Raw genomic sequence first — 24,929 nt, 5'->3', positions numbered from 1 at the left:
AATAAACACAATCCACTGGGTTAAGCCCTAAAAATTCTCCACTAATAAGAGAATAATCTTGGGACTTCCCTGGCAGTCCAGCAGTTAAAGACTCTGCAGTTCCACTGCAAGGGGCGTGGGTTTAATCCCTGGTTGGGGAACTAAGATCCCGCATGCTGAGCGGTGCGGCCAAAAAAATTTAAAAAACAAAGAGAATAATATTGTCATTTGGGGATGGTAGGGAGAGAATATCAAGGCAGGCTTCATAAAGGAGGAATCCTTTGAGTGCCTGTCACCTTAAAGGATGAGTTGAAATATGACAAGCAGAAATCTTTGGGAGAGGGGGAGGTGGTGAGGAGGGATGTTGAAGCAGAAGGACAGACATGTAAAGGCAGAGCACACTTGGAGTTGCAACGTGGTGGTTGCAATTAGGCTGGATACACAGCGTGGAGGAGTAGGAATGAAACTAGTGGAGATAACTAGACACATTGTGGAGTGTCTTCTAAACATAGCAAAGAAAGTTCAGTCTTTGTTGCCCATAGGTGATAGGGAGCTGCTAATGTAGCTCAACCTGAGAACTAATGTGATTATATTTGCATTTTAGAAACTAGTACTCTGGTGGCCGTGGAGAGAATGGGTTACAGTGGGGTAAATCTAGAGCAAGGAAGCCACTTAGGTTACTGCAGTAATGTAGGCAAGAAATAAGGAGGCAATATGGAAGGAGAGGAAAGGATTAATAAAATATTCAGAAGCACAAATCAACAGGGCTTGATAACTTAATTGTGATCATAGAGTGTGGAGAAGAAAGTAGAGTCCAGGTTTCTGGCTTTGGTCAGTAGGTATATACAGTACCTAGCAACGAGTGACTGAAGGCCATCAAATGCTTTATTCTTTTTTTTTTTTTTTTTAACATCTTTATTGGAGTATAATTGCTTTACAATGGTGTGTTAGTTTCTGCTTTATAACAAAGGGAATCAGCTATACATATACATATATCCCCATATCTCCTGCCTCTTGCTTCTCCCTCCCACTCTCCCTATCCCACCCCTCTAGGTGGACACAAAGCACCGAGCTGATCTCCCTGTGCTATGCGGCTGCTTCCCACTAGCTATCTGTTTTACATTTGGTAGTGTATATGAGTCCATGCCACTCTCTCACTTAGTCCCAGCATACCCTTCCCCCTCCCCGTGTCCTCAAGTCCATTCTCTACATCTGTGTCTTTTTTCCTGTCCTGCCCCTAAAATGCTTTATTCTTTATGAATCTTTTCCTGATTATGATTACACCACTACCTGATTATGATCCTTCCCTCCTTCAAGATATCAGCACATTTCATAGTTTTCCTTATGCATAGTTATTTGTATATATGGTTTGATCCCTTGTTCACTTCTTGAAGGTTGGAGCTATTTCTTATTTATCTTTAATCTCCTCTTCTAACATCTACTTTCATGCCCTGTTTCAGCACTATGAAATCAGAATTTCCAAGACAGTTACCTAGGAATCTGAAATTTAAGAGCTGCCTGGTGGTTCTAGTGATCAGTAATGTTTTCAGACAGCTGTAGAGCAATGAATTAGCTGACGGTGGAGCTGTTTTCTACTACTAACCTTGCTATCAAATTATGGATACTGAATTACTAATGTCAGATTTTTTAATGATGGAGTAAAAATGGTACATTCTTCCTTTTGGGAATGATCTCAGAATAACAAGGAGGATAAGAAATATAAACTCTGCCTTCAGTGATATTAGGAGACAGCTAAAACCCTAAATCACAATATGTGAGTAAGGGCTACCATGAAGTTCCAGTTTCTCCATATACTCACCAATACTCGTTATTTTCTGAATTCTGATTATACCATTCTGTGGGTATGCAGTGATATCTCATTGTGGTTTTAATGCATTTCCCTGATGACTAATTATGTTAAACATCTTTCATATAGTTATTGGCTCTTCTTAAATCTTCTTTAGTGAAATGTCTATTCACCTCTTTTACCCATTTTTAACAGAGTTTTATTGAATTATAAGAATTTTTTATGTATTCTGGATACAAAATTCATGATTTGCAAATATTTTTTCTCACCTATGGCTTATCTTTATCTTTTCTTTTTTTTAAAAATTTATTTTATTTATTTTATTTTTGGCTGTGTCAGGTCTTTGTTGCTGCGTGGGCTTTCTCTAGTTGCGGCGAGTGGGGGCTACTCTTCATTGCAGTGTGCGGGCTTCTCACTGCGGTGGCTTCTCTTGTTGCGGAGCTCGGGGTCTAGGTGCACAGGCTTTAGTAGTTGTGGCGCGTGGGCTCAGTAGTTGTGGCGCACAGGCTTAGTTGCTCTGCAGCATGTGGGATCTTCCTGGACCAGGGCTCGAATCCGTGTCCCCTGCATTGGCAGGCGGATTCTTAACCACTGCACCACCAGGAAAGTCCTCTTTTTATTTTCTTTATGGTGTCTTTTGAAGCATAAAAAATTTTAACGTATGACGTTCAGTCTATCAATATATTTTTTTTTATGGATCATGCTTTTGGTGTTATATCTAAAAACTGTTAGCCTAAACCAAAGTCACAAAGATTTTCTTTCTTTTTTTTTTTTTTAATAAATTTATTTATTTATTTATTTATTTATGGCTGTGTTGGGTCTTCGCCTCTGTGCGTGGGCTTCCTGTTGCTGCGAGCGGGGGCCACTCTTCATCGCAGTGCGCGGGCCTCTCACTATCGCGGCCTCTCTTGTTGCAGATCACAGGCTCCAGACACGCAGGCTCAGTAGTTGTGACTCACAGGCCCAGTTGCTACGCGGCATGTGGGATCTTCCCAGACCAGGGCTCGAACCCGTGTCCCCTACATTGACAGGCAGATTCTCAACTACTGCACCACCAGGGAAGCCCAAGATTTTCTTCTAGAAGCTTTATAACTTTAGCTCTTACATTTAACTCTATGATAAATTTTCAGTTAATTTTTGTATATGGTGTCAGGTAGAGTATAAATTCATCTTTTTGCTTGTGGATATCCAGTTGTTCCAGCAATTTTCAACCATTTGTTGAAAATAAAGAAAAAAACCCCAACTATCTTTCCGTTGAATTGCCTTGACAACTTTGTCAAAAATCCATTGACCAGGGACTTCCCTGGTGGCGCAGTGGTTAAGACTCCGTGCTTCCAATGCAGGGAGCCCAAGTTCGATCCCTGGTTGGGGAACTAGATCCCACATGCATGCCACAACTAAGAGTTCACATGCCACAACTAAGGAGCCTGCAAGCCACAACTAAGACCCGGGGCAACCAAATAAATAAATAAATACATTAAAAAAAGAAGTTAAAAAAAATCCATTGACCATAAATTTAAGGGTTTACTTCTCTCAATTTTTTTCCTATTGATCTACACATCTGTCTTTATGCCAGTACCTACCATTTTTTCCCCAAAATTTATAATCTCAGCTTCTAGAAAAGAAACACATACTTTATAGTCACCATTCCCAGTGCTGCCTCTGAATCACTGTCACCCTTTGTCTCACTGACTTGCCATGCAACACCTGAGATCTGAGATATTTAATGTTTAAATATCAGAATTTTAAGGTTGAAAGTTCAACACTCTAATTTTACAAAGGAGGAATGTCAGGCCCACCATAGTTGTTCTCCTAAGTTAAAGTATTGTTGTCCCCTGCTATAATATCTGCCTAGGGATAACATTATTATGGAGTCACTCTGCACAATTCTCTTTAACCCAGGCCCCGGCAGAGCAAGGTCCTGAAGAGGGGGGAAAAAAAAGGTTCAGAGTAGAGTCTTAACAAGGGGAGAGTGATAAAAAGAGGAAAGGAAATAAAAGGTAGATGCCAAAAGTAAGGTACATCTACTTGAAAATTTTGGATAGAGCTGATACACATTTTAAGTGGTTCTACTTATTAAATGTTTCAGCACCTGTAGTGTGCCTAGATTTATTTAGAGCTAGTAATAAAACCTCCTCTTGACCTTTAAGGAACCTCACATCATTTGAAAATGGAGCGTGCAGTACCAAGGCTTCAGTTCTTTCGGTGGTTTAGGTTTCTGTTTTTAATTTTTAATGCAGTTCTTCTGGCTTTCTAATTTTTAAAAGACATACTGTATTTTACAAATCTTAAACTTCCTTCCTAGCTACAGACGACATAGAGAAATCATTATAATAGTTAGAAAGCATTGATTTGCTAAAATATTTTTCAAAATAACAGTTATCTGTGTGTGTATACGTGTATGGCATACATAGTCATGGTTATTAGTGCATGACTGATACATGGCCTTTAAGATCAGGCTGTGCTTAGGACTGCTTCCTGAGGAATGTTATCTACATGTCATTTAAAAGGTAAGTGAATGGAGTTGTTCAGCTGAGCAGAACTTATCCAACGTTTTAGTAGCAATCATTCAACAACCTGTCTTAGAAAAGAGGAATGAATGGGGAATAGGGGTAAAATTCATCTATCTAATTGTCCCTTTAAAAAATAGAGCTAAAGTCAAGTAGCAAGGCTAATTAGACCAGACTGTTACTCACTCTGAATTAATAACTGATTGTTCTTTAAAGATTATTTTTGGGGACATCCCTGGCAGTCTAGTTGTTAAGACTGCGTGCTTCCAATGTAGGGGCACGGGTTCAACCCCTGGTCAAGAAACTAAGATCCCGCATGACGTGCGGCACGGCCAAAAAAAAATAAGATTATTTTTGTAAGTAGTTGATTTCATAGCTTACTTTGAATATTTTTTGGATGACAATACCTATATTCTGATGGAGGGTTAGGATTTCTTGATATTGTATGTAAATTCTTCTGTAGTAAAATATGAAAACATGGAAGCGACAAATGCACACTGTGAGGTTAGTGTTTACTCCTGGAGAAGGAGGGGAACTTAAATGTTATATATAATAATTTGTTTCATAAAAAGATTTAAACCAAATATTGCAGAATGTTTGGATTTGTAAAATCTTGAGGGGAGAGGAGAGGAGATATACGTGGGTATATGTTTAGCAGTGAATGTTTGTAAGGACATGCCATGATTAGCAGCAGATAATGAAGAGAGATTCAGTGTGTAATAGAATTTCTGGGTTAGATATTGGGAAATCTGTGTTCTCGTCCCAACTCTGCTAATAATCAACTTTGAAGCTTGGCAAATCCCTGTTTTAAATGGGTGTTCTTTGGGATTCTGCTCTTGGTCCAATTCTGACTTTATATATTCCTTGTGTTTCATCTCCTTCACTTCCAGGACTTCTACTACCATGTTCGATTCAGTGGTTTTCGATACACTAAAAAAAAGAATCTAAAAATAAAGTTCTTATATTTCTTATATCTATATCTGTGTGACTTCTTATGAGAATAGAAATGATTATAATTAAAAAAACCTAAATTTTAACATGGTGTAAAACCTTGAGGAATCCTCTTCCTATTTACTCATTTAAATGTCACCAATGCTTTAAGTTAATAAAAGTGTTTTAATGTATACAGAACATAAACAGACATACTTTTAAAAAATCATTAAACTGTAATTTTCAGAAGAGCTTCATTCATTGTTAAACTGCATCTATTTCTTTTTAATAATAACTTTTTCTTAACACCTTTATCGGAGTATAATTGCTTTACAATGTTATAATTGCTTTACAATGTATTAGTTTTTGCTGTATAACAAAGTGAATCAGCTTATACATATGCATATATCCCTATTTCTCCTCCCTCTTGCATCTCCCTCCCACCCTCCCTATCCCACCCCTCTAGGTGGACACAGAACACCGTGCTGATCTCCCTGTGCTGTGTGGCTGCTTCCCACTAGCTATCTATTTCATGTTTGGTAGTGTATATATGTCAATGCCACTCTCTCACTTCGTCCCAGTTTACCCTTCCCCCTCCTCGTGTCCTCAAGTCCATTCTTTACATCTGCATCTTTATTCCTGTCCTGCCCCTAGGTTCTTCAGAACCTTTTTTTTTTTTTTTTTTTTTAGATTCCATATATATGTGTTAGCATACGGTATTTGTTTTTCTCTTTCTGAGTTACTTCACTCTGTATGACAGACTCTAGGTCCATCCACCTCACTACAAAAAACTCAATTTCATTTCTTTTTATGGCTGAGTAATATTCCATTGTATATATGTGCCACATCTTCTTTATCCATTCATCTGTTGATGGACACTTAGGTTGCTTCCGTGTGCTGGCTATTGTAAATAGTGCTGCAGTGAACATTGTGGTATATGACTCTTTTTGAATTATGGTTTTCTCAGGGTATTGGGATTGCTGGGTCATATGGAAGTTCTATTTTTAGTTTTTTAAGGAACCTCCATACTGTTCTCCATAGTGGCTGTATCAATTTACATTCCTACCAACAGTGCAAGAGGGTTCCCTTTTCTCCACACCCTCTCCAGCATTTATTGTTTGTAGATTTTTTGATGATGGCCATTCTGACTGGTGTGAGGTGATACCTCATTGTAGTTTTGATTTGCATTTCTCTAATGATTAGTGATGTTGAGCATCCTTTCATTAAACTGCATCTATTTTTATACATTGGTTCTGACACTGAAATTCTGGAAGCAGGTAAAAACAATTTTTTTTCCAAATAATGAAGTAAGGCAAGATAGGGGTAGGGGATTAAGAGGCACAAACTACTATGTACAAAATAAATAAGCTACAGGGGTATATTGCACAGCACAGGGGATATAGTCAATATTTTATAATTCCTTTAAATTGAGTATAATCTATAAAAATTTTGAATCACTATGTTATACACCTGAAGCTAATATAATATTGTAAATCAACTATACCTCAATAAAAAATAAGGTTAATAAAAATTATAAAGGCTTGAGGGAGGCGTCATGAGCCAGCAACCTGTACAGTCACACAGGGCCCTCACTTCATTTAATGCTCTACTGTCACAATCTTGATATTCTTAATAATTTTGAACAAGATGCCTACATTTCACTTTGCATCAGACCTGCAACTTACGTAGCCAGTCCTGTAAAAACTGAAGCATACAAAAGATTCCCTCATCCTCACACCTCCTAATCCTGCCCCACTGTGAGTGACTACCACTAATAATTTAGTTTATCCGCCTGGAGGCTTTTTAAAATAGGATGCATATTCAAGTGCATACATTATCATGCTTAAGTCTTTTTCTAAAAACTGCTAAACTGAAATCTACACAAAGTCACTGTGTACTGTATCTTCTTGGAAAACACCATAATCCAGAAGGCTACAAACTTAAAAAAATAATTTTTTTTTTTTTTGGCTGAGCCAGGCCACACAGCATGTGGGATCTTAGCTCCCGACCAGGGATGGGTCCTGTGTCCCCTGCAATGGAAGCACAGAGTCTTAACCGCTGGACTGCCAGGGAAGTCCTAAAAAAATTTATTTATTTATTTATTTTTGGCTGTGTCAGGTCTTAGCTGCGGCACGTGGGATCTTTCCTTGCGGTGCGTGGGCTCCTCTCTAGTTGTCGTGTGCAAGCTCCAGAGCATATGGGCTCTGTAGTTGCGGTGCTGGGGCTTAGTTGCCCTGCACCATGTGGGATCTTAGTTCCCACCAGGGATCGAACCCATGTCCCCTGCATTGAAAGGTGGATTCTTAACCACTGGACCACCAGGGAAGTCCCCCTAAAAAATTTTTTAAAGAGGCTCTAAAAATCTCAGGCATAAGAAGTTGGTACTCAACTGCAGTTTCAGATTTTATATTGGTGTGTTTGTTTTAAAGCATGTTTTACTTAAAGCTTTAGGGAAATAGCTTAAGTTTCAGAGTATTAAGATACCTATCCCTAATGAGATTTCACTTTCTAAAATCTAGTAAAATAAACACTAAGCGTCTCATAGGCAAGTCAAGAATGAAAATAAAGTTTATTCATCAGTTAGGCTCAATTGAACAAGGGATTCACTAGTGGGAGTATAGGATTATTTGGGGCTGTATTTAGTTTGGTGAAGGGGAAAGGTAAAGGATTCTTAGAAGTAGCTACATTAAATGGTAGGAGCAGAATGAGCTCACAGTTGTTAATGAGACCTTTTGTTAGGGAACTTAGGTAAACTATTTCGTTTAATCCTCCTGACAACCCTTGCCAGAGGTGGTATTATCTTCATTTTACAGATGATGAAGCTGTGGCTCAGGTCTCAGAAACTTTCCTAAGGTTACAGATAACGTATGGCAGAGCAGGAACCCAAACTTCTATCCTTGCAACTTAAAGTTCATGTACTTTCCACAGCCTCACTCCTTCTAGAGGTTTGTGCGTTCACACAGTACTTGTTGACTGCCTACAGTGTCCTAGGCATAGATGCCAAGAAGGTTAGACCAGCAGCAGGACTTGCAGGAGACTTAACTGGGGCAATTGCCTGTGAGGGGAAAGAGGGAGGGAGGGAGGAAGCAGGAGTGGTAGGAAAAGCCTTTGACTTCCCTGCAGGTGTGGCCTGTGCTAGGAGAGAGGGGAGGAGGGACTGGGGGGAGAGCAGCCTCAGGCCAAGGCAGTTCTGAGAAAGTCTTGATCAGGCTGCTAAGGGGTCTGCATCAGGCAGGGGGGCCTGGCTCTAGTACCCTTTCCTGGTCATCCTTGCTGGGGGCAGCCTGCGGGACTCGTGGCCTGATGTTCTTGCTGTGGTGACCCTGAATGTGCAGCAGCTAGAGGCTCTCGGTCAGCCGGGCTCCCTGCGGCAGGTTCCCTTGACGGGCTGTCTGAGCGGGGCACCCCCGTGGCCACCACACGCAGCACTGTTCTATCCTGCTGGGGATGGGGAAAGACTGACAGTGTGAGGAAGCAAATGGATACAAAAAAAAGAAAAAAAAAAAAAAGAAATAAGATAGTCTTTTCCTCGATGCTCAGGTAAGCAGATGTGCTAGCATCCTAGCCATGATTTCAGTTTAGAAAAGAAGACTACTATTTCACACTGTTACTATTATTATTTTTAGAGACTTAAACATTGGGTAAAACTTTGAGATAATCTGAGAGTTCACTTCCTAAATAAATAAATAAGAATTAGTCACTATCATTATTTTTTTCCTGTCATTTTATTAGTGACTGACTACTGGACTGTCATGGTCACTTTTTACCCTTATTTTGACATTGCCTTGTCCAACTGCACTCTGTGCAGCACAAGATAACTGGGTCCTGGTATTGCCAATGCCAGCATGAATGTAGAGGCCTCTTTCTAAAACCAGATCTGACATTTCTTCAACAGAAACATCAGTGCACTTTCCTTCTAATGGCAGCAGTCATAATTTTCACCTTACATGTAATACCTGAAATTTTATGACTGCTTGTTCCTTGTTTACTCTCTTGCCCTTCACTCTGGAAATGTAGTGTTCAGATCTTTCACCAGAATAGAAACGGAGAGAAACTCCTCTCCTTTCCTCTACTGCCCTGGAGTCAAAGCCAGCTCTATCAGTATTTAAATGAAAACAACTACAACAATAATCTCACATAACTATTGAGACCTCATTCATAATCACCTCTCTTTTTTTCAAAAGTGTACATTTTTTGTCCCTGCTAGAGCTTTTAATTTTCACACCATACAATACATACTAAAAGAAATTCTTTTCAGCTCTTTAGAATAAAACTGCCTTGACTGTAAGAGCATATTTCTAAAAGGGATTTTAAGTAAGTTGAGAGTGCCTGTGGCTATAATGTTGGCATGTGTGTGGTATAGACTGTGAAGAGCACTTTTCAGATGGCACTTAAGTTGCCTGACTTAAGAGTGGCTTTACTAAGGGTGAAGTGCTCATATACATGCCTACTGAATCTTTCCTAATCTTAAATTATTTGTGTGCACCCCAAGAACTCACATCATGTGATATCTGTAGGCTTCAGTGGCTGCAGAATGTGGCTTCAGTTTTGAACCATTGACAGTATGCCCCACCAGGGCTCTGGGGCTCCTGGGGCAGTCTATCAGTCCACTGTTGATAATGGTGAGGATTACCGATTGCTCTCAGCAAATCCTGTATCATGGTTTAATAACCACATCTAAACCTCCACATTTGCCATCTGAGACATTATATAGTATGAAATGTGTTCTAATTGAAACCTATAAGTATCAGAGCTTGAATGTACGTCTGACTAGCTCCAAGCTGATCTTCATTATCCTTCTATGAGTTCATGTTTTCTTAATGCACTCTTATCACAGGGTGAAGATACTGGAATGAAAAGTAAAGTCCATCATATTGCCAAGGAGATCATGAGCTCAGAGAAAGTGTAGGTATCCAGTTTCCAATTCAGAAGACTATTTGTTTCCCCATTGACTCATTTAAAACATGTCTCATTGCTGTTTTTTACAGGTTTGTGGACGTGTTAAAACTTTTGCATATTGTAAGTATCTGCTAATATTTCTTGAAGTTTGAGACTATCCACTTTTACATCTTTCCCTGTCCCTCAATATGTTCAGCATAATTAACTTAAATATATTTAAATTAACATGTATATACATGTATGTGCTTTCTAATACATGATTATATTTTTAAATTCACACATATGTGAAGAGAGAAATTTTCTAAAATGTATTAATCTCATGTATGTGTAGTATACCCAGATGATTTTTGAAACATAGAGCCTTTATATCTGTATTTCCAAAGTCTTTAAACTTTCTATCTTCATAATAAAGAGTTATTGAAAGGATAATATTTCTTCTTGGGCATTTGCAGAAGATGTCTGCTACAGTAGAATTTTGCACAGCAATGGGTAAAGAATGTCATGATCAGTGTTTAAAACTGTTCTAACTGAACAAACTCCTAGAAAGACACTTAAAATAGACATTTTTACAACTAACTTTTTAAAGGTCTATTTTCAGTTTTTGTAATTGTGAACTTGAACAAACCTGTTGGGAAACAATTATGTGTCTGACTGCATATTCATTTTTCTCATGCACTCCTTTGTACCTGCAAGTTTTCACAAGTTTCGTTACTCATTGGCAGTTAAAATGCTTTTAGTGTTACTTTATTTTAATTATATTTGGGCAAGATATTAAGACTTAACAAATGAAAAGGTTGAAGTAGAGGAAACAATAAAAGAAGAAATGGAAATGAATTGAATTACCATCCAAGAAGTTTACTTAGATGGTAATTATTAACATCATATTAAACTGAATTGCTGAAAAACAGTAGGTTTACAAAATATACACCCATTTATGTCTCTGCAAAGACTATGATTTTCAGTGTTTTTTTTTTAATAGATATATAAATATGAAAAGTGGGTTATACTTAAAGGCGGGATCATTCACCAAATGATCCCCTTGTGCTCTGTACTTGGTCCAATAGACACATGGAGGCCTAATTCCTGTGTGAAAAATCTCTAGCTTTGGAAATTTTTTCTTAAAAATTTCTTAACATTGCTAATTTGTTTTGAGAAGTTATTTTCCCATGAATAGCTCCTCATATAACTCTTGACTATATTGGAAAGTTCCCTTTTAAAATTCATATATATATATATGGCAATATTTGGTCACCCAGAGTTATTGACAAGCATATTGTCAATTCAAAAATTAATGATAAGCTTGATAAATATAAATGACTTAGCAAAATAAACTCCATATACATTTGCTGCTGTGCCCCAGCCTTCTCCATTGTACAAGCAATTGCAGGGGGAGAAGAAAATGCTAAACTGCTGTTTTTCTGGAAAACTTAGAACATATCTCTAGGATGAGCAAATTGTATCTATTGGACATATTTTCTGATAGACATGTTTAAATACAAATAGTACCACTCCAAGGAAATTTTAGGCATCTGCAAGTGAATGAGTAAACTTACAGAGGCAAAAATTGCTATGTTTAACTTCACTGTTCAATTTGATCAAACCTTGCATACCAATAACAATTTGTAGACCATACTTGGAGGAGCATTGGCTTAGTAGATTGTATTTCTTACCAAGTATGTGAAGTTTGGGGAATTTCCCAGCGGTCCACTGGTTAGGACTCTGCACTTTCACTTCTGAGGGCCCAGGTTCGATCCCTGGTTGGGAAACTAAGATCCCACAAGCTGCGTGGCATGGGCAAAAAAAAAAAAAAAAAAAAAGTTGTTTGACCTGTTAGGTCTAGCTTTCCTCATTTGTAAAATGGGGATAAAAATACCCATTTCTCAGGTTGTGAGGAATCAGTGGAATAAAGTATGTGAAAGAACCTAGTATTGTACAATATACGGTAGGGTCTCAAATTGCTGTTACATTTTCTTCTTCTTCTTCCCTTGTAGAGCATCAATGAATGGGAAGTATTCATTTTAATATTACCAGGCAGTAGACTTTTCACGATTCTGTCCCTTTCAAATGCCCTTTTCTCCCCGTATTAAAATTTCATTTTAATGAAGGAGGTTCTGATTCCAGTGGGTAGAGGAGCAATTAAAAGCTTTACCAGTATGTTTATTTGATTTTAAAATATATATATATCCTGGTTCTTACCTATCTATTTTTGGAACAAAGCATAAGCCCTATAAAAATAGACAATTAGACCAAAATATTTCCCTTATCTCAGATCTGATTGATGGCCTTGGCCTCTTCCCCGCTGATGTTGAACAGAGTGAATCATCCATAACCCACCTTGATTTGCACATCTTCAAAACCTCCTAAGCCTTTAATGTAGGAGTGAGAGTAGATCATCTGCCAACCTCATGTTAACATCCTGTCTGGTATGTGCAAATGTTAACTCACTAGAGCCCAACATAAGCGGGTATCTTAACAACCAGGCATTAAACAGGTTCTCAGCCATTACTAGGAGGGGTTTGTCACCAGGATAATGTGGGTGAAGCCAAAAGCATCTCTTGTTTCAATCCAGCACTCCCACTATGCTGTTAAGGCTCATATTTACTCTTCTACCAAAAGTACCCCATAAAGGTAGCACGTGGATTGTTTTAATCCTGAGCGCTCCTGCTATCTGATTTCCTCTAAATGGATTAACTTCTGTGTTATATGATAGAATATGACTGCTTTAAAATATCTAACAGGCTTTAGATAATCCAGTGGGTATTTTTGGAAATCAACCAGGTATCCACATGGCTTGGGAGAAGCTATTGTTTAGTTATATATGATTTCCCATTAATAGTCTTCCATATTAGAGACTCTAGAATAGCATTAATAGATCTTTCTGTGAAACAGAAATCTTCAGTATCAGCACTGTCCAATAGAGTAGCCACACTTTAAAAAGTTTAATATATCAGAGTAGTTTGTTAACACTTTATATATCACTTTAATATGTTACTGTAGCTCACTATCACTTCTTTGTTTTGAATTTGCTGAACCAGGTGCTATAACTCATAAAAGTGTTTTTAAATCTAATGAATTTTATCATATTACATTGGGAGGAATTAGATTTGGGTAGAGGTTATGTGATTTAAAATATACTTAAGGTTCTAAGAATTGGTGAACTTAGCTGAGGGCTTTGATTCTTCTGATGTTTGTGAGAAAAAAATGGGCCTGCAGAGGCAGTAGCAAGACTGTAAGTAATATGGTCCTCACTCTGCAGTACCTACCATGAGCTCTTGGACTTTGACCTGGATTTGAAAAAAGGTCCAATATACACATTGTCTCTAAGTCATTACCCTGTTGAGTCCAAAGAAAAAAGGGATTCTTAAAAGGCAGTCTTTCCCTTTTCAAAATAGTAGTGCCATCCATGTAGCTGCCAAAGCCAGAAAACTAGGATTTGTGCTTCATTTCTCCCTCTCACCTCTCCAGCTGAACTATCAGCAAACCTGCTGATTCTGTTTCCTCTTTACTGCTACCAGCCTAGTCCAGAATATCATCTCATACTCAAAACAGCACCGGCCTTTTAACTGGGCTTCCTATGTCCATTCTTACCCCCCTTCAATCTGTTCCTTAAAAGATTTTTTTTTCATATAAAGTATTAGGAGTGATTTTCTTAACACATATATATGAGATCATGTCACTCCCCTGCTTAAAACCCCTTTAAATGGGGCTTCCCTGGTGGCGCAGTGGTTGAGAGTCTGCCTGCCAGTGCAGGGGACACGGGTTCAAGCCTTGGTCTGGGAGGATCCCGCATGTGGCGGAGCCCCTGCTCGCCGCAACTAGAGAAAGCCCTCGCACAGAAACGAAGACCCAACACAGCCATAAATAAATAAATAAATAAATAGAACAAAAAATAACAAAAGAAACCCTTTAAATGGTTCTCATTGCATTATATAATAAAAACCATGCTATTTACCAAGTCCTGTAAGTAGGATGACCATCTGTCCTAGTCTGCTTTTGACCACCTTGGTTATTGTCTTAGCATAATATTATTAATAGAGCTCCCTTTTACTGTCAAAAATGATCTAGTTTGGATAGTAAATTATGGTTCCCCCTGCCTGTAAGGTGCTCTGTGATTTGGCCTTTAGTAATGAGGTGAAATGTTGGTGAAAGAGAGAAAGGCATTCTCTCACTTGCAGAGCATGTTCTGGCCATACCAGCCTCCTTTCAGTTCTTAGTTCAGTGCTAAAGTTATTCCTGCTCAGAGATTTTGCCAATGCAGTTTCCTAGAATGTTCATCCTTCCTTCATTTGTTCATAGCTAGTTCTTTCTTTTTCCTTACAGTCTGGGCTTAATGTGACTTCCTCAGAGAGGTCTTCACTGACCATCCTTTTCTCTTCAACTTTCCTGTGTTTCTTTTCTTCTTGATACTTCATATGTTTTGTATATCTGTTTGTTTACTTGTTTGTTTTTGGTCTCCTGTACTAACATGTAAGCTAGGTGAGGGCAGATATCGTGTATCTTCAGAGTCTCCCATCATTCCTATTCAGTGGAAGGCCCCCAGTAAATGTTATTGAATGAATGAATGGGACTAATTGGTTAGTGGTTAAGAATTCTGCTTCTGCCACTAACTGTGTGCTCTTGGGCAAATTAATGAAGCCTTGTTTTCTTCTGGAAAATGGGAATAATAATAACCACATAAAGTTGGTGTAATGGTTAAATGTGATCATACAAAAAACTGTTAGGCACCAATTAGTTTTAGCTGCAGGCTAAGTGGAGGTCCTTCAAGATAAAGTGCTGTTATTTAGAATGTATTTATGTCAGTCAAAATCCATACTATTTAGTTTTAATGTTATCTTAGTAAGCTTTTACTCAAATCAATCAAAATAAAATTTGTTCCTGAAAAATACCCTACTAGGTTTCTTCTTCCGTTAGAAAGTAAGCTCCATGAAAGCAGGGATTTTTATCTGTTGTGTTTATTGGTATCGTCCTAAATTCGTATGTTAAATGAATGATAGGAAACTGATGAATAAAACTTGGTTTGGTGAAACTCTAGTTGTTTATATTTCTTTTCCTCTTTTGTAGCAGAAGTTGTCCAATCCAGAAGTTGCTATTATATTGTATATAAATGCCATTTTCCAGATAAAACACCTTAGACATCTAATATAATTAAGTACAAAAGATACAGTGTTTTTTTGCTTTTGTTATCTTATTTGCTTTCTGATGGGAGACTGGTTTAATAGACATATCTATAAGCTTACTTTTTAAATGTCTAAATAGCATGATTTAAAAAATATATTTTGAAAGAAAATGATTAGAGACTTTGAGGTCTTTTTAACAAAGATGGGCTGGTTAAGTAGTAGGTAAGTGGTACTCGTAATGAAGCATCTTTGTTCTACCAGTTGCCTTAGACTGGGATATACGTTACCTTGAAAATTTGAGAGACTCCCAATTAAAATCCATAGCGTTAGAGGCAAAGCTACTTGGACATTCAGATGTCTATTAGTAAATAGAATATATCTTTTTTAAAAATGCATTATAAAAGACTTCCTCGGGCTTCCCTGGTGGCGCAGTGGTTAAGAATCCGCCTGCCAATGCAGGGGACATGGGTTCGAGCCCTGATGTGGTAAGATCCCACATGCCGTGGAGCAACTAAGCCCGTGTGCCGCAACTACTGAGCCTGTGCTCTAGAGCCCGTGAATCACAACTACCGAAGCCCGTGCGCCTAGAGCCCATGCTGTGCAACAAGAGAAGCCACCGCAATGAGAAGCCCGTGCTCTGCAACAAAGGGTAGCCCCCATTTACCGCAACTAGAGAGAGCCTGCGCGCAGCAATGAAGACCCAACACAGCCAAAAATAAAATAAATAAATAAATAAATAAATATATAAAATAACAATAAAAGACTTCTTCATAGAAGCCTCCAGTTTTTACCATCTTAAAATGACTTCATCTTGTTCTACTGAATACACCTTGTCTTTTCAGTTTTGAGAACCATTTAAGTATCATTTGTTCTTTAGTTATAAAGAATCCACCTTTAGTGTCTATTGACATGGCTACCAGACTTTCACTTCTGAGCAGCTTCCTTCGCGTGAGGACTACCCTTCACTGTATGAAGTTCATTGGTTTTTTTGGTTTGTTTTTTTTGGTTTGTTTGTTTTAATTTTTGACCACAGCTTGCGGCATGCGTGATCTTAGTTCCCCGATCAGGAATCAAACCCGTGACCCCTGTACTGGGAGCATGGAGTCTTAACCGCTGGCCCGCTAGAGAAGTCCCTGAAATTCATTGTTAAGAGTGCCTTTGTCTTGCTGCTGAGGTGTTTGTTTCCCTCACCTTGGTTTGGTATAATGTTTCCTTCTGTTTATAAACCTCTGTTTGAGGGCTCTCTTTCCAAGCTTCCAGGGACTTGTGGATCTTAAATGGTAATAATGTATCATTTAACATAATCAAATCTCCTTTAATTAAATAAATGGCCTTATTGAGTGCTCTCTGTGCACCTGGCAGCATGATATGTTACACAAATTATCTATTTTAGTCCTCATAACCACCCTATCAGATAGATGTCATTTCTGTTTTTTTAAATGAAGAAAGTAAGCTAACTGCCAAAAGTAACCCACTAAATGGCAAAACCCATTAAATGGCAAAGCCAGACTTTGAACTCTGGTCTGTTTGAGCCCTTGCACTAAGTGAATGTTCAGAAATGGATTAAAAGTTGTTACTTGAAATCTCTGCCATGCTGTGTAAGGTACAGTGTATCTTTGAGTATATTGGCTTGCATTCAGAATTCTTTCAGTTGGGCCAGGAAACTGGAGAAGTTCTAGTTTTTCATCTTCTAAAGATGATCATTTAGGATATATTATGATGATTATTTCTTAATGTTATTAAGCAGGGGTTGGAGATTTGAGACAAAGGATAGGTTTCATTCATGTTTTATACAGTTTTGCATTGATGATTGTACATGATATCACCAGGTCTGAACATAGAGGGAGTAGTAACTTCATTGGTCAAATATTTTCATTTTAAAACAAAATCAAATTGTTAACGTGGAGCCTTCCCACCACCCCCTTTAACTTCATAGTATCACACTGCTTTCTGTATATTTTTCAAAGCTCTTTGACCTTAGCAGCTGCTTTGCTTTTGCTTAATATGAAGTGATTCTTAATGCCCTTCATGTAGGCAGGGAGCCCTGCAGAGCACCCTGTCTGCTCATATGTCCATTTAGTCTTTGTAATTCACTGTGTCATCATAGTGGTTAAATAATGCCCTAAGGTCAGGAAGCCCAGTCAGGACAGCTGGTTATTAACTCACTTACTTCTCTTTGGTCCTGGAGATATAAAGCCTGACCTGACAAACAAGGCCATCTGTTTTGTGCTTCGTTGCTTTAGATGTTCAGACTTGATTTTATTTGCATTGATTTTTGCTTGCTCTTGCCCAAGTGATCAGAGCTGTTAAGGATAGTATGTTAATACCTCAAAGGAGCTGAGTTTTTTTAAAGTTGATCTGGTTCTTATTTGTAGGTTTTCTTGGAATTATTAAGAATACTATTATGGTATGCTTTTTAATCCAGAAGCCCATTTCTGTTTCTAAAAAGGCCAAGTTGATGGTGATCAGAAACTAGAGTGTAGGTGGTTCAGTTTTGCATACAGAATCTTTGGTAGGTTTTATGTTAGAACAATAGATTGAAGTATATGTAGTTGATATCAAAAAACTCACCCACTTACCTAACATTTTTACACTCTAGCTCCCCTCACCTCTTTTATTTTAATTACCCACCTTTTCCAGTGTGAAAAAGTATACTTTGGATCTAATTGAAGGTGCCAGTTCTGTGGTCTTGCATCCTCACTGATTTAGTCAAGGGGATGTTGGTAAATTTAGATTCTTCTGCCTCAAAATAGTTTTGCCTCTGGCTCTTAAGTGTCATCACACTTTCCCAAATTACCCTGGCTGTTAGCATTTAGAAAAATAACCAGACATATGTTGTAATCATCTTTTCTATTTAAAAAAAAAAAAAAAGTTTCCTCCTTCCAGTGGCACGAGTTTGGAAATGGTTGAGGTTCATGAAGAGCTGAGAAGTTAGAGATTGTGTGTAGTTCCTGTGTGAATTAGTTGCATCTGGCACTGGGGCCATTGCACATGGCTTTCAGGGGATGGTAGCCCACAAGGTGAGGGAATGAATTGGGGCCAGGGCTGCGCTGTGTGGTTAAGAAGGCCATCAGTTATGAGTAGAGCCCTTGGTCTGAGTTGCACTGGCCTGGAGGAAGGGGTGCTCTTTTCTGTTTTCAAAAATCCACCATGAAGGCTAACAATGGCCCTGGTAGTACTTGTTTAGAATATGTAACTCTCTAGGTCTTAGGAATAATATTTAATAGCTGGGTATAAACTCTCTAAATTCCTATTGTCTGTGTTAAACGGTCTTCCTTTGCGCTTATAGTTATATTTCTCTTTTATTCTGACATGCTACTCATAATTTTAAAAAAGGCATCATAGCCCATTCATTCCTCTAGAGCTGTCGACACCACCCAGTAGTACTGGAAAAAAACTAAAGTTTTGCCCGGTATGTGACAGGGACATCCAGTTAGAGGTGGCCATCTCACTGGTCAGCGCAGTGTGGATTTGGCTAGTGTCTGTTGAATGTGTCTTAAATAAACCAGTTTCCTTTTTGGCAATGGTGGCAGACATATGGAATACAGACTCTAGCAAAAGCTATGTCAAACAGGATCCTTAAGCTACATAGCAACTAATGTCTGCTGTCACTGTCCTGGCTGAGGAAATGCCTTCCAACTGGAAAATAAAAGTCATCCTGCTGCCAAGGGACAAACATATTCATCATTTATCCTACCAGAAGAAAGGGCAGTGCTTCTTGTTTTGCTGAACAAGGAAACTCTTGCGTCTAAATTATATTAATCATTAAACTGGTAAAATAAAAAATAAAATGCTATAGAAGATGTTTAACTGTTGTGCTTTGAATACATTTACAATTGAGGATGTTATTCGTGGTATGTAAATATAGTCTGTATAGTTCTGCCTGATGGAAAGTCTAATGACTTTCGAAAGTGTTAAGTTGGCTCTATTTTCTCTTACTAAATGTGAATGCTGATAGAAACAAGCTGTTGGGAGATGGAATTTGGCCCAAATCCATTTGGTTTCTGGAGCTGTTTTGTGTGGTTTTCTGGATTGTAGTTTATACAAGTAACGAATTCTTATTTTATATTACAGTAATTAGTTGTCAAAGTAGTTCTTTAGTTACTGGTCTAACTAGTTGGTTCCTTTGGGTTAATATGACTGTTTTGGGCTGATAAAGTTAGTCCCAGGTACTGAGGCCTAAGTGAAGGGTTTATTAGCACTTCTTGAACATAGGATTTGACTTGTCTAAAATATACCTTAGAAGAGGAATCGTTTTTTAATTTTTTTTTGGCCATCCCTCACGGCATGTGGGATCGTGGCATGCGGGATCGCGGCATGTGGTATCTTAGTTCCCTGACCAGGGATAGAACCCATGCCCCTGCAGTGGAAGCCCAGAGGTGGAGTCCTTACCACTGGACCACCAGGGAATTCCCAGAAGAGGAATCTTTTTGTGTACTTTTATTTATTTATTTTTTACATATACATATATTCATTCTTTTTTAGATTCTTTTCTCGTATAGGTTATCACAGAATATTGAGTAGAGTTCCCTGTGCTATACAGTAGGTCCTCGTTGGTCATCTGTCTTATATATAGTAGTGTGTGTGTTCATCCCAAGCTCCTGATTTATCCCTCCCCCTCACATTTCCCCTTTGATCACCATAAGTTTGTTTTTGATATCTGTAAGTCTTTCTGTTTTGTAAATAAGTTCATTTGTATTGTTTTTTTTTTAAATTAGATTCCACATATGAGTGATATATGATATTTGTCTTTCTCTGTCTGACTTCACTTAGTATGATAATCTCTACGTCCATCCATGTTGCTGCAAATGACATTATTTCATTCTATTTTTAATGGCTGAGTAATACCCCATTGTATTTGTACACACACACACACACACACACACACACACATATATATATATATATATAAAAACATCTTCTTTAGGTTGCTTCCATGTCTTTTTTGTGTGTATGTCTGCCTGCACCACAAGGCCTGTGGGAATCTTAGTTCCCTGGCCAGGGATTGAATCCGTGCCCCCTGTAATGGAAGTGTGGCGTCTTAACCACTGGACCACTAGGGAAGTCCCCCCCATGTCCTGGCTATTGTAAATAGTGCTGCAATGAACACTGGGGTGCATGTATCCTTTTGAAGTATGGTTTTCTTCTCATATATGCCCAGGTGTGGGATTGCTGGATCATATGGTAGTTCTATTTTTAGTTTTTTTAAGGAACCTCCATACTGTTCTCCAGAGTGGCTGTACCAATTTACATTCCCACCAACAGTGTAGGAGGGTTCCCTTTTCTCCACACCCTTTCTAGCATTTATTGTTTGTAGACTTTTTGATCATGGCCATTCTGACTAGTGTGAGGTGGTACCTCACTGCAGTTTTGATTTGCATTTCTCCAATAATTAGTGATGTTGAGCATCTTTTCATGTGCCTCTCTGCCATCTGTAGGTCTTCTTTGGAGAAACGTCTATTTAGATCTTCTGCCCATTTTTTGATTGGATTGTTTTTTTGACATAGAGCTGCATGAGCTGTTTATATATTTTGGAGATTAATCCCTTGTCGGTTGCTTTGTTTGCAAATATTTTCTCCCATTCTGTGGGTTGTCTTTTTGTTTTGTTTATAGTTTCCTTTGCTGTGCAGAAGCTTTCACGTTTAATTAGGTCCCATTTGTTTATCTTTGTTTTTATTTTCATTACTCTAGGAGCTTTTTGTGTACTTTTAAATTAGGTATGAAGTTGTTGCCCTTCACAAGAAGCATAAGAAATACTAATGGTTAATGTATGTAGGTAAGGGGTAGGTGCTGAAAGGATCAGGGAAGAAATCAGGGTCTTTTTTTGTGTATTTGATTTGCCCAGTGAATTCCTGAAGGGAAAGCAGCTAGAAAGGAGAAAGAAGATAAAGCCTAGTAGAGAGTCTGTTTTATACAACCTTTGCTTTACGGTTTTAATTAAACCTGTTTCTAAGAGGGAACAATCTTTGTTATTGAATCCTCAGGACTATAGAACAGAGTCCACCATTGTTTTACTTATCCCCTGGGGGGGAGGCCTCAAGATATAGTGAAATCTAGAGAAGTACCATCTCCAACCCCACCCTTTCCAAGTCCTCTGGAGTGATAGGGTGGGGTGGGGTGGGCCTGTCTTAAAACATGGTATAAATAGTCTTACAGGGAAAAGTGATATGTGACGAGAAAAGTTTTTATTTGTGAAAAGTATAGATTCTGGTGAATTTATGGTGAGGGAGGAAAGAGTTTAAGGTCCAGAGTTAAAATGTTTTGTTGATTCTGTGTGCCAAATACATTGTAAGACGCTTTGTGTGCAGTATCTAATTAAAGTCTCATAACCCATTTAACAGATGAGGAAAATGGAGCTAGCTCAAGCAAACACAGTATTTTAGGAGTAAGGGCTGGGATCCAGTATTCTCTGATTATCAAGAATGTACCACCCTCCACATGCCTCACTTAGAATGCTCCAGCATTTGGGAAGTAATTACTGAAAGTGGACAAAGGGACACTTCCAAAATAAAATTAAGATCTGGAGACTTTTAAAATAAATGGATTTTGTTCATATAGTAGTATTGGAATAATTTTAAGGCCTACTTAGAGTTGCAATACAATTTCCAGATACCCCCTTAGTATAATTACTAAGTTTGGAGATCAAACCAAAAGATTTAAGAGAAATATCACACAGTCTGTTTTAAAACCAAATATCCACCCCAGCCATTTTGTGTGTGTGTGTGTCCTAGCCAAGTAAGCGGGATAGGAGGAAGTGGGTACTTTTCAATTTGAGTTCTTCGTGGGAAATACAATTTGCAGTTTATATTGTTTTAGGGAAGAGAGTGACTGGGGGAAAAGCTTTTTATTAAGTTACATATGTATGTATATTGTTTTTCCTCCTCTGAACTATAACAGGATTTCCGGGATGCAGTAGCCCATGCTTCCAGGCAACTTGGGAAACCAGTGATTGAGGACCGGATCCTAAATCAGATCCTATACTACTTGCCTCAGCTGTACGAGCTCAATCGGGATCTCCTGAAGGAACTGGAGGAAAGAATGTTGAACTGGTAAAAATGGACTGACCAGCTTTCCCAGTTTCCAAGTTTAGATGAAGCCATAAGGGCCCTGCTTGTGACAGAGAGGCATTGTTCCTGACATTGTGATTTTTCAATATATTGAGTTTTCTTGGCAGTTACCTGTGGATTGATCACTTTGGATGGCCAAAATTCACTGTTGCACCTAGCTCGGTACTCTAAATTTTTAAATTCTTTGGTAATGTTGCCTCAAAAGCAGGAAGGGCCCATAGTCAGCCAATTTAACTTTCTATAGGTGACCTTTATAATCAGGACTTTTGAAATTGGGAGAGTTTAGTTGATGTATTCACATTGGAAACATTTTTAAATGTCTCATCTATCTTTTTGGAGCTTCAAGCCAGGAAACTCTGCATTTTGGAAAGGAGACCATTCACCGAGATAATAGGAAGATATGTTGTTTGGTTTAGAAAATATACACATATATGACATCATTGTAGATGTTGTAGATTTTAGAACAGGAAAAGAATACCAAAGATTAACTGCTTTTATTGGTCTTTAGACAGTAACAGAAACTTTGGTGATATCTTTGGAAATGTGTAGAGTTTGGTCTGGGGGATTGAATTTATTGTTGAAGTCCATGGGGAACCCAAAATAACAACATGGTGTATCACCTACTTTCATGATAACAATTTCCCTCTAAGCTTTCTTTACACATAATCCAGGAAAATACCTCTGCCTGTTTTGCAAATATCTTGCTTCTGCGTGTTGGGAAAATAGGCTAAATAGTGATTAATACTTAGCTGCAGCCTAAGTATAAAATTACACAGAGTTTAAGGGCTGAGGAATGATTAAAAGCTATTTTTTTAAAGCATGATAAAATAAAACATAATTAAAAAGAGTTTTCCTGTCCATACTTTATCATTAACTCTTATAAAAAATTATCTTAAAAGTTCATCTGAATTTTCTGAACAGTCTCTGGCTATACAGAAGCATGAGATGGTGAAAGCAGGGAGACCAGTCAGAGGACTGGCAGAATCCAGGCAAGATGTAATGGTAGCAATAATGGAAATGGGAAAGAGTGGGCATTTGGGGATATTTCTTACAAGAAGAGGAAAAAAAGGTAAGTTGATGGCTTGGAAATGGGGCTCTGCTCATCATTGGATATGTTTTAGATACTGTAATGCCTCTTTTTCTGTTTTTGTCTATCTCTTCTCTATCCTTAGGACGGAACAACAAAGAATTGCTGATATCTTTGTAAAGAAGGGACCATATCTAAAAATGTATTCCACATATATCAAAGAATTTGATAAGAATATAGCTTTGTTGGATGAGCAGTACAAGAAAAACCCAGGTTTTGCTGCTGTTGTTAGAGAATTTGAGGTATTTTTGCTACCGTCCTCTGTTTTGCTACCATTTCTCTGTTTTGAAACTAAAAATATTAGTGAATTCCAGTTACAGCAAACTAGAAAAGTTTTGGAAGTATTAAGATATGGCTGATTTCTAATTTGTACGGTAATTAAACTTTAAAATCAGTTGTCGTCTTTTCTTCGCTCTTTTCCTTTCTTCTGAAGTCTTCATGCTGTTGATATTAAGAATGGAAGTGTGGTATATACAGCTAAGGCAACTGATAATTGACCCAGGTTTTCCTCAGTGTCCAGTGAGTTGTTCTGTTGCCTTGGCAGCAAAAGAAAACATGACGGAGAAAGTTAGATGTCTAATATCTAATGATGCTTGCATGATCGATGCTTTTCTTTTTTTTTAAAGCTTATGTCTCATTACTTCTCATTTCTTTTTTCTTTTTTTAAAATAAATTTATTTATTTATTTATTTTTGTTTTTGGCTGTGTTGGGTCCTCTTTGCTACGCACGAGCTTTCTCTAGTTGCGGTGAGCGGGGGCTACTCTTCGTTACAGTGCGCGGGCTTCTCTTGTTACGGGGTATGGGCTCTAGGCGCGCGGGCTTCAGTAGTTGTGGCACATGGGCTCGGTAGTTGTGTCACACGGGCTTAGCTGCTCCGCAGCATGTGGGATCTTTCTAGACCAGGGCTCGCACCTGTGTCCCCTGCATTGGTAGGCGGATTCTTAACCACTGTGCCACCAGGGGAGTCCCTCGATGCTTTCTTAACATGCATTGTCATTATACTTTCATAATTATTCTACATACCAGACCCTGGATGTACGTATTTAGAAAAAGATAGAACCATCATATTTGAAAAATGTCTTTCCTTCCCACTTGAGCTGTGTAAGAACACCAGGACATCTTAGGAGGCAGGGACATTTTCACTTGGCCATTTTGATGTCACCCCACAGTAAATACCTTTATTGGAGATAGGAGGTGAGGCTCAGGAATGGGCACCAGTATCTGTTGTACATACTAAGAAAAAAACTTTAGGCAGAATCGAATGTCCTTGTGGTCAAGTCAAAAGCGTTCCGGAATCAAATGTTCCCATATACAGTGTGATTTGGGGGATGTCTTTTGTAGCCATTCATCTGAGAAATTTTGCATTCTTCAGGCTTATAAGACGGGGTTTGCTTAGCAAGGCTGCTTTTCAGGTTGTCCCTAATTTCTGCATTCTCCCCAGCACCAGCTGTTGTTGTTATGAGTATATTGATGATAGGCTCTGATGGTTATTTGAATCCAGTTCCCAGTAGTTTTATTTCTGCCATCTTATT

At 38.3% G+C, this 24,929-nt stretch overlaps 1 protein-coding gene across 4 annotated transcripts in view; it reads left to right on the top strand.

The window, feature by feature from the left end:
* The window catches only part of FGD6 (FYVE, RhoGEF and PH domain containing 6), a 108,866-nt gene that overhangs the window by 43,283 nt on the left and 40,654 nt on the right, over positions 1-24,929 (top strand). For all 4 annotated transcript variants that reach the window (XR_009505431.1, XM_059936685.1, XM_059936683.1 and 1 more), the window contains exons 4-7: positions 10,064-10,131; positions 10,215-10,245; positions 22,140-22,291; positions 23,482-23,638. Coding sequence is in view for 3 of the 4 variants with exons in the window: in XM_059936685.1 (XP_059792668.1) it covers positions 10,064-10,131; positions 10,215-10,245; positions 22,140-22,291; positions 23,482-23,638 (408 nt within the window). In the remaining variant the exon portion in view is untranslated. The remainder of the gene's footprint in view (positions 1-10,063; positions 10,132-10,214; positions 10,246-22,139; positions 22,292-23,481; positions 23,639-24,929) is intronic.

This window comes from Balaenoptera ricei, chromosome 10 (genome assembly GCF_028023285.1).
Source record: "Balaenoptera ricei isolate mBalRic1 chromosome 10, mBalRic1.hap2, whole genome shotgun sequence".
Classification (NCBI taxonomy): domain Eukaryota; kingdom Metazoa; phylum Chordata; class Mammalia; order Artiodactyla; family Balaenopteridae; genus Balaenoptera; species Balaenoptera ricei.
This window is presented reverse-complemented; position numbering and strand designations above follow the sequence as displayed.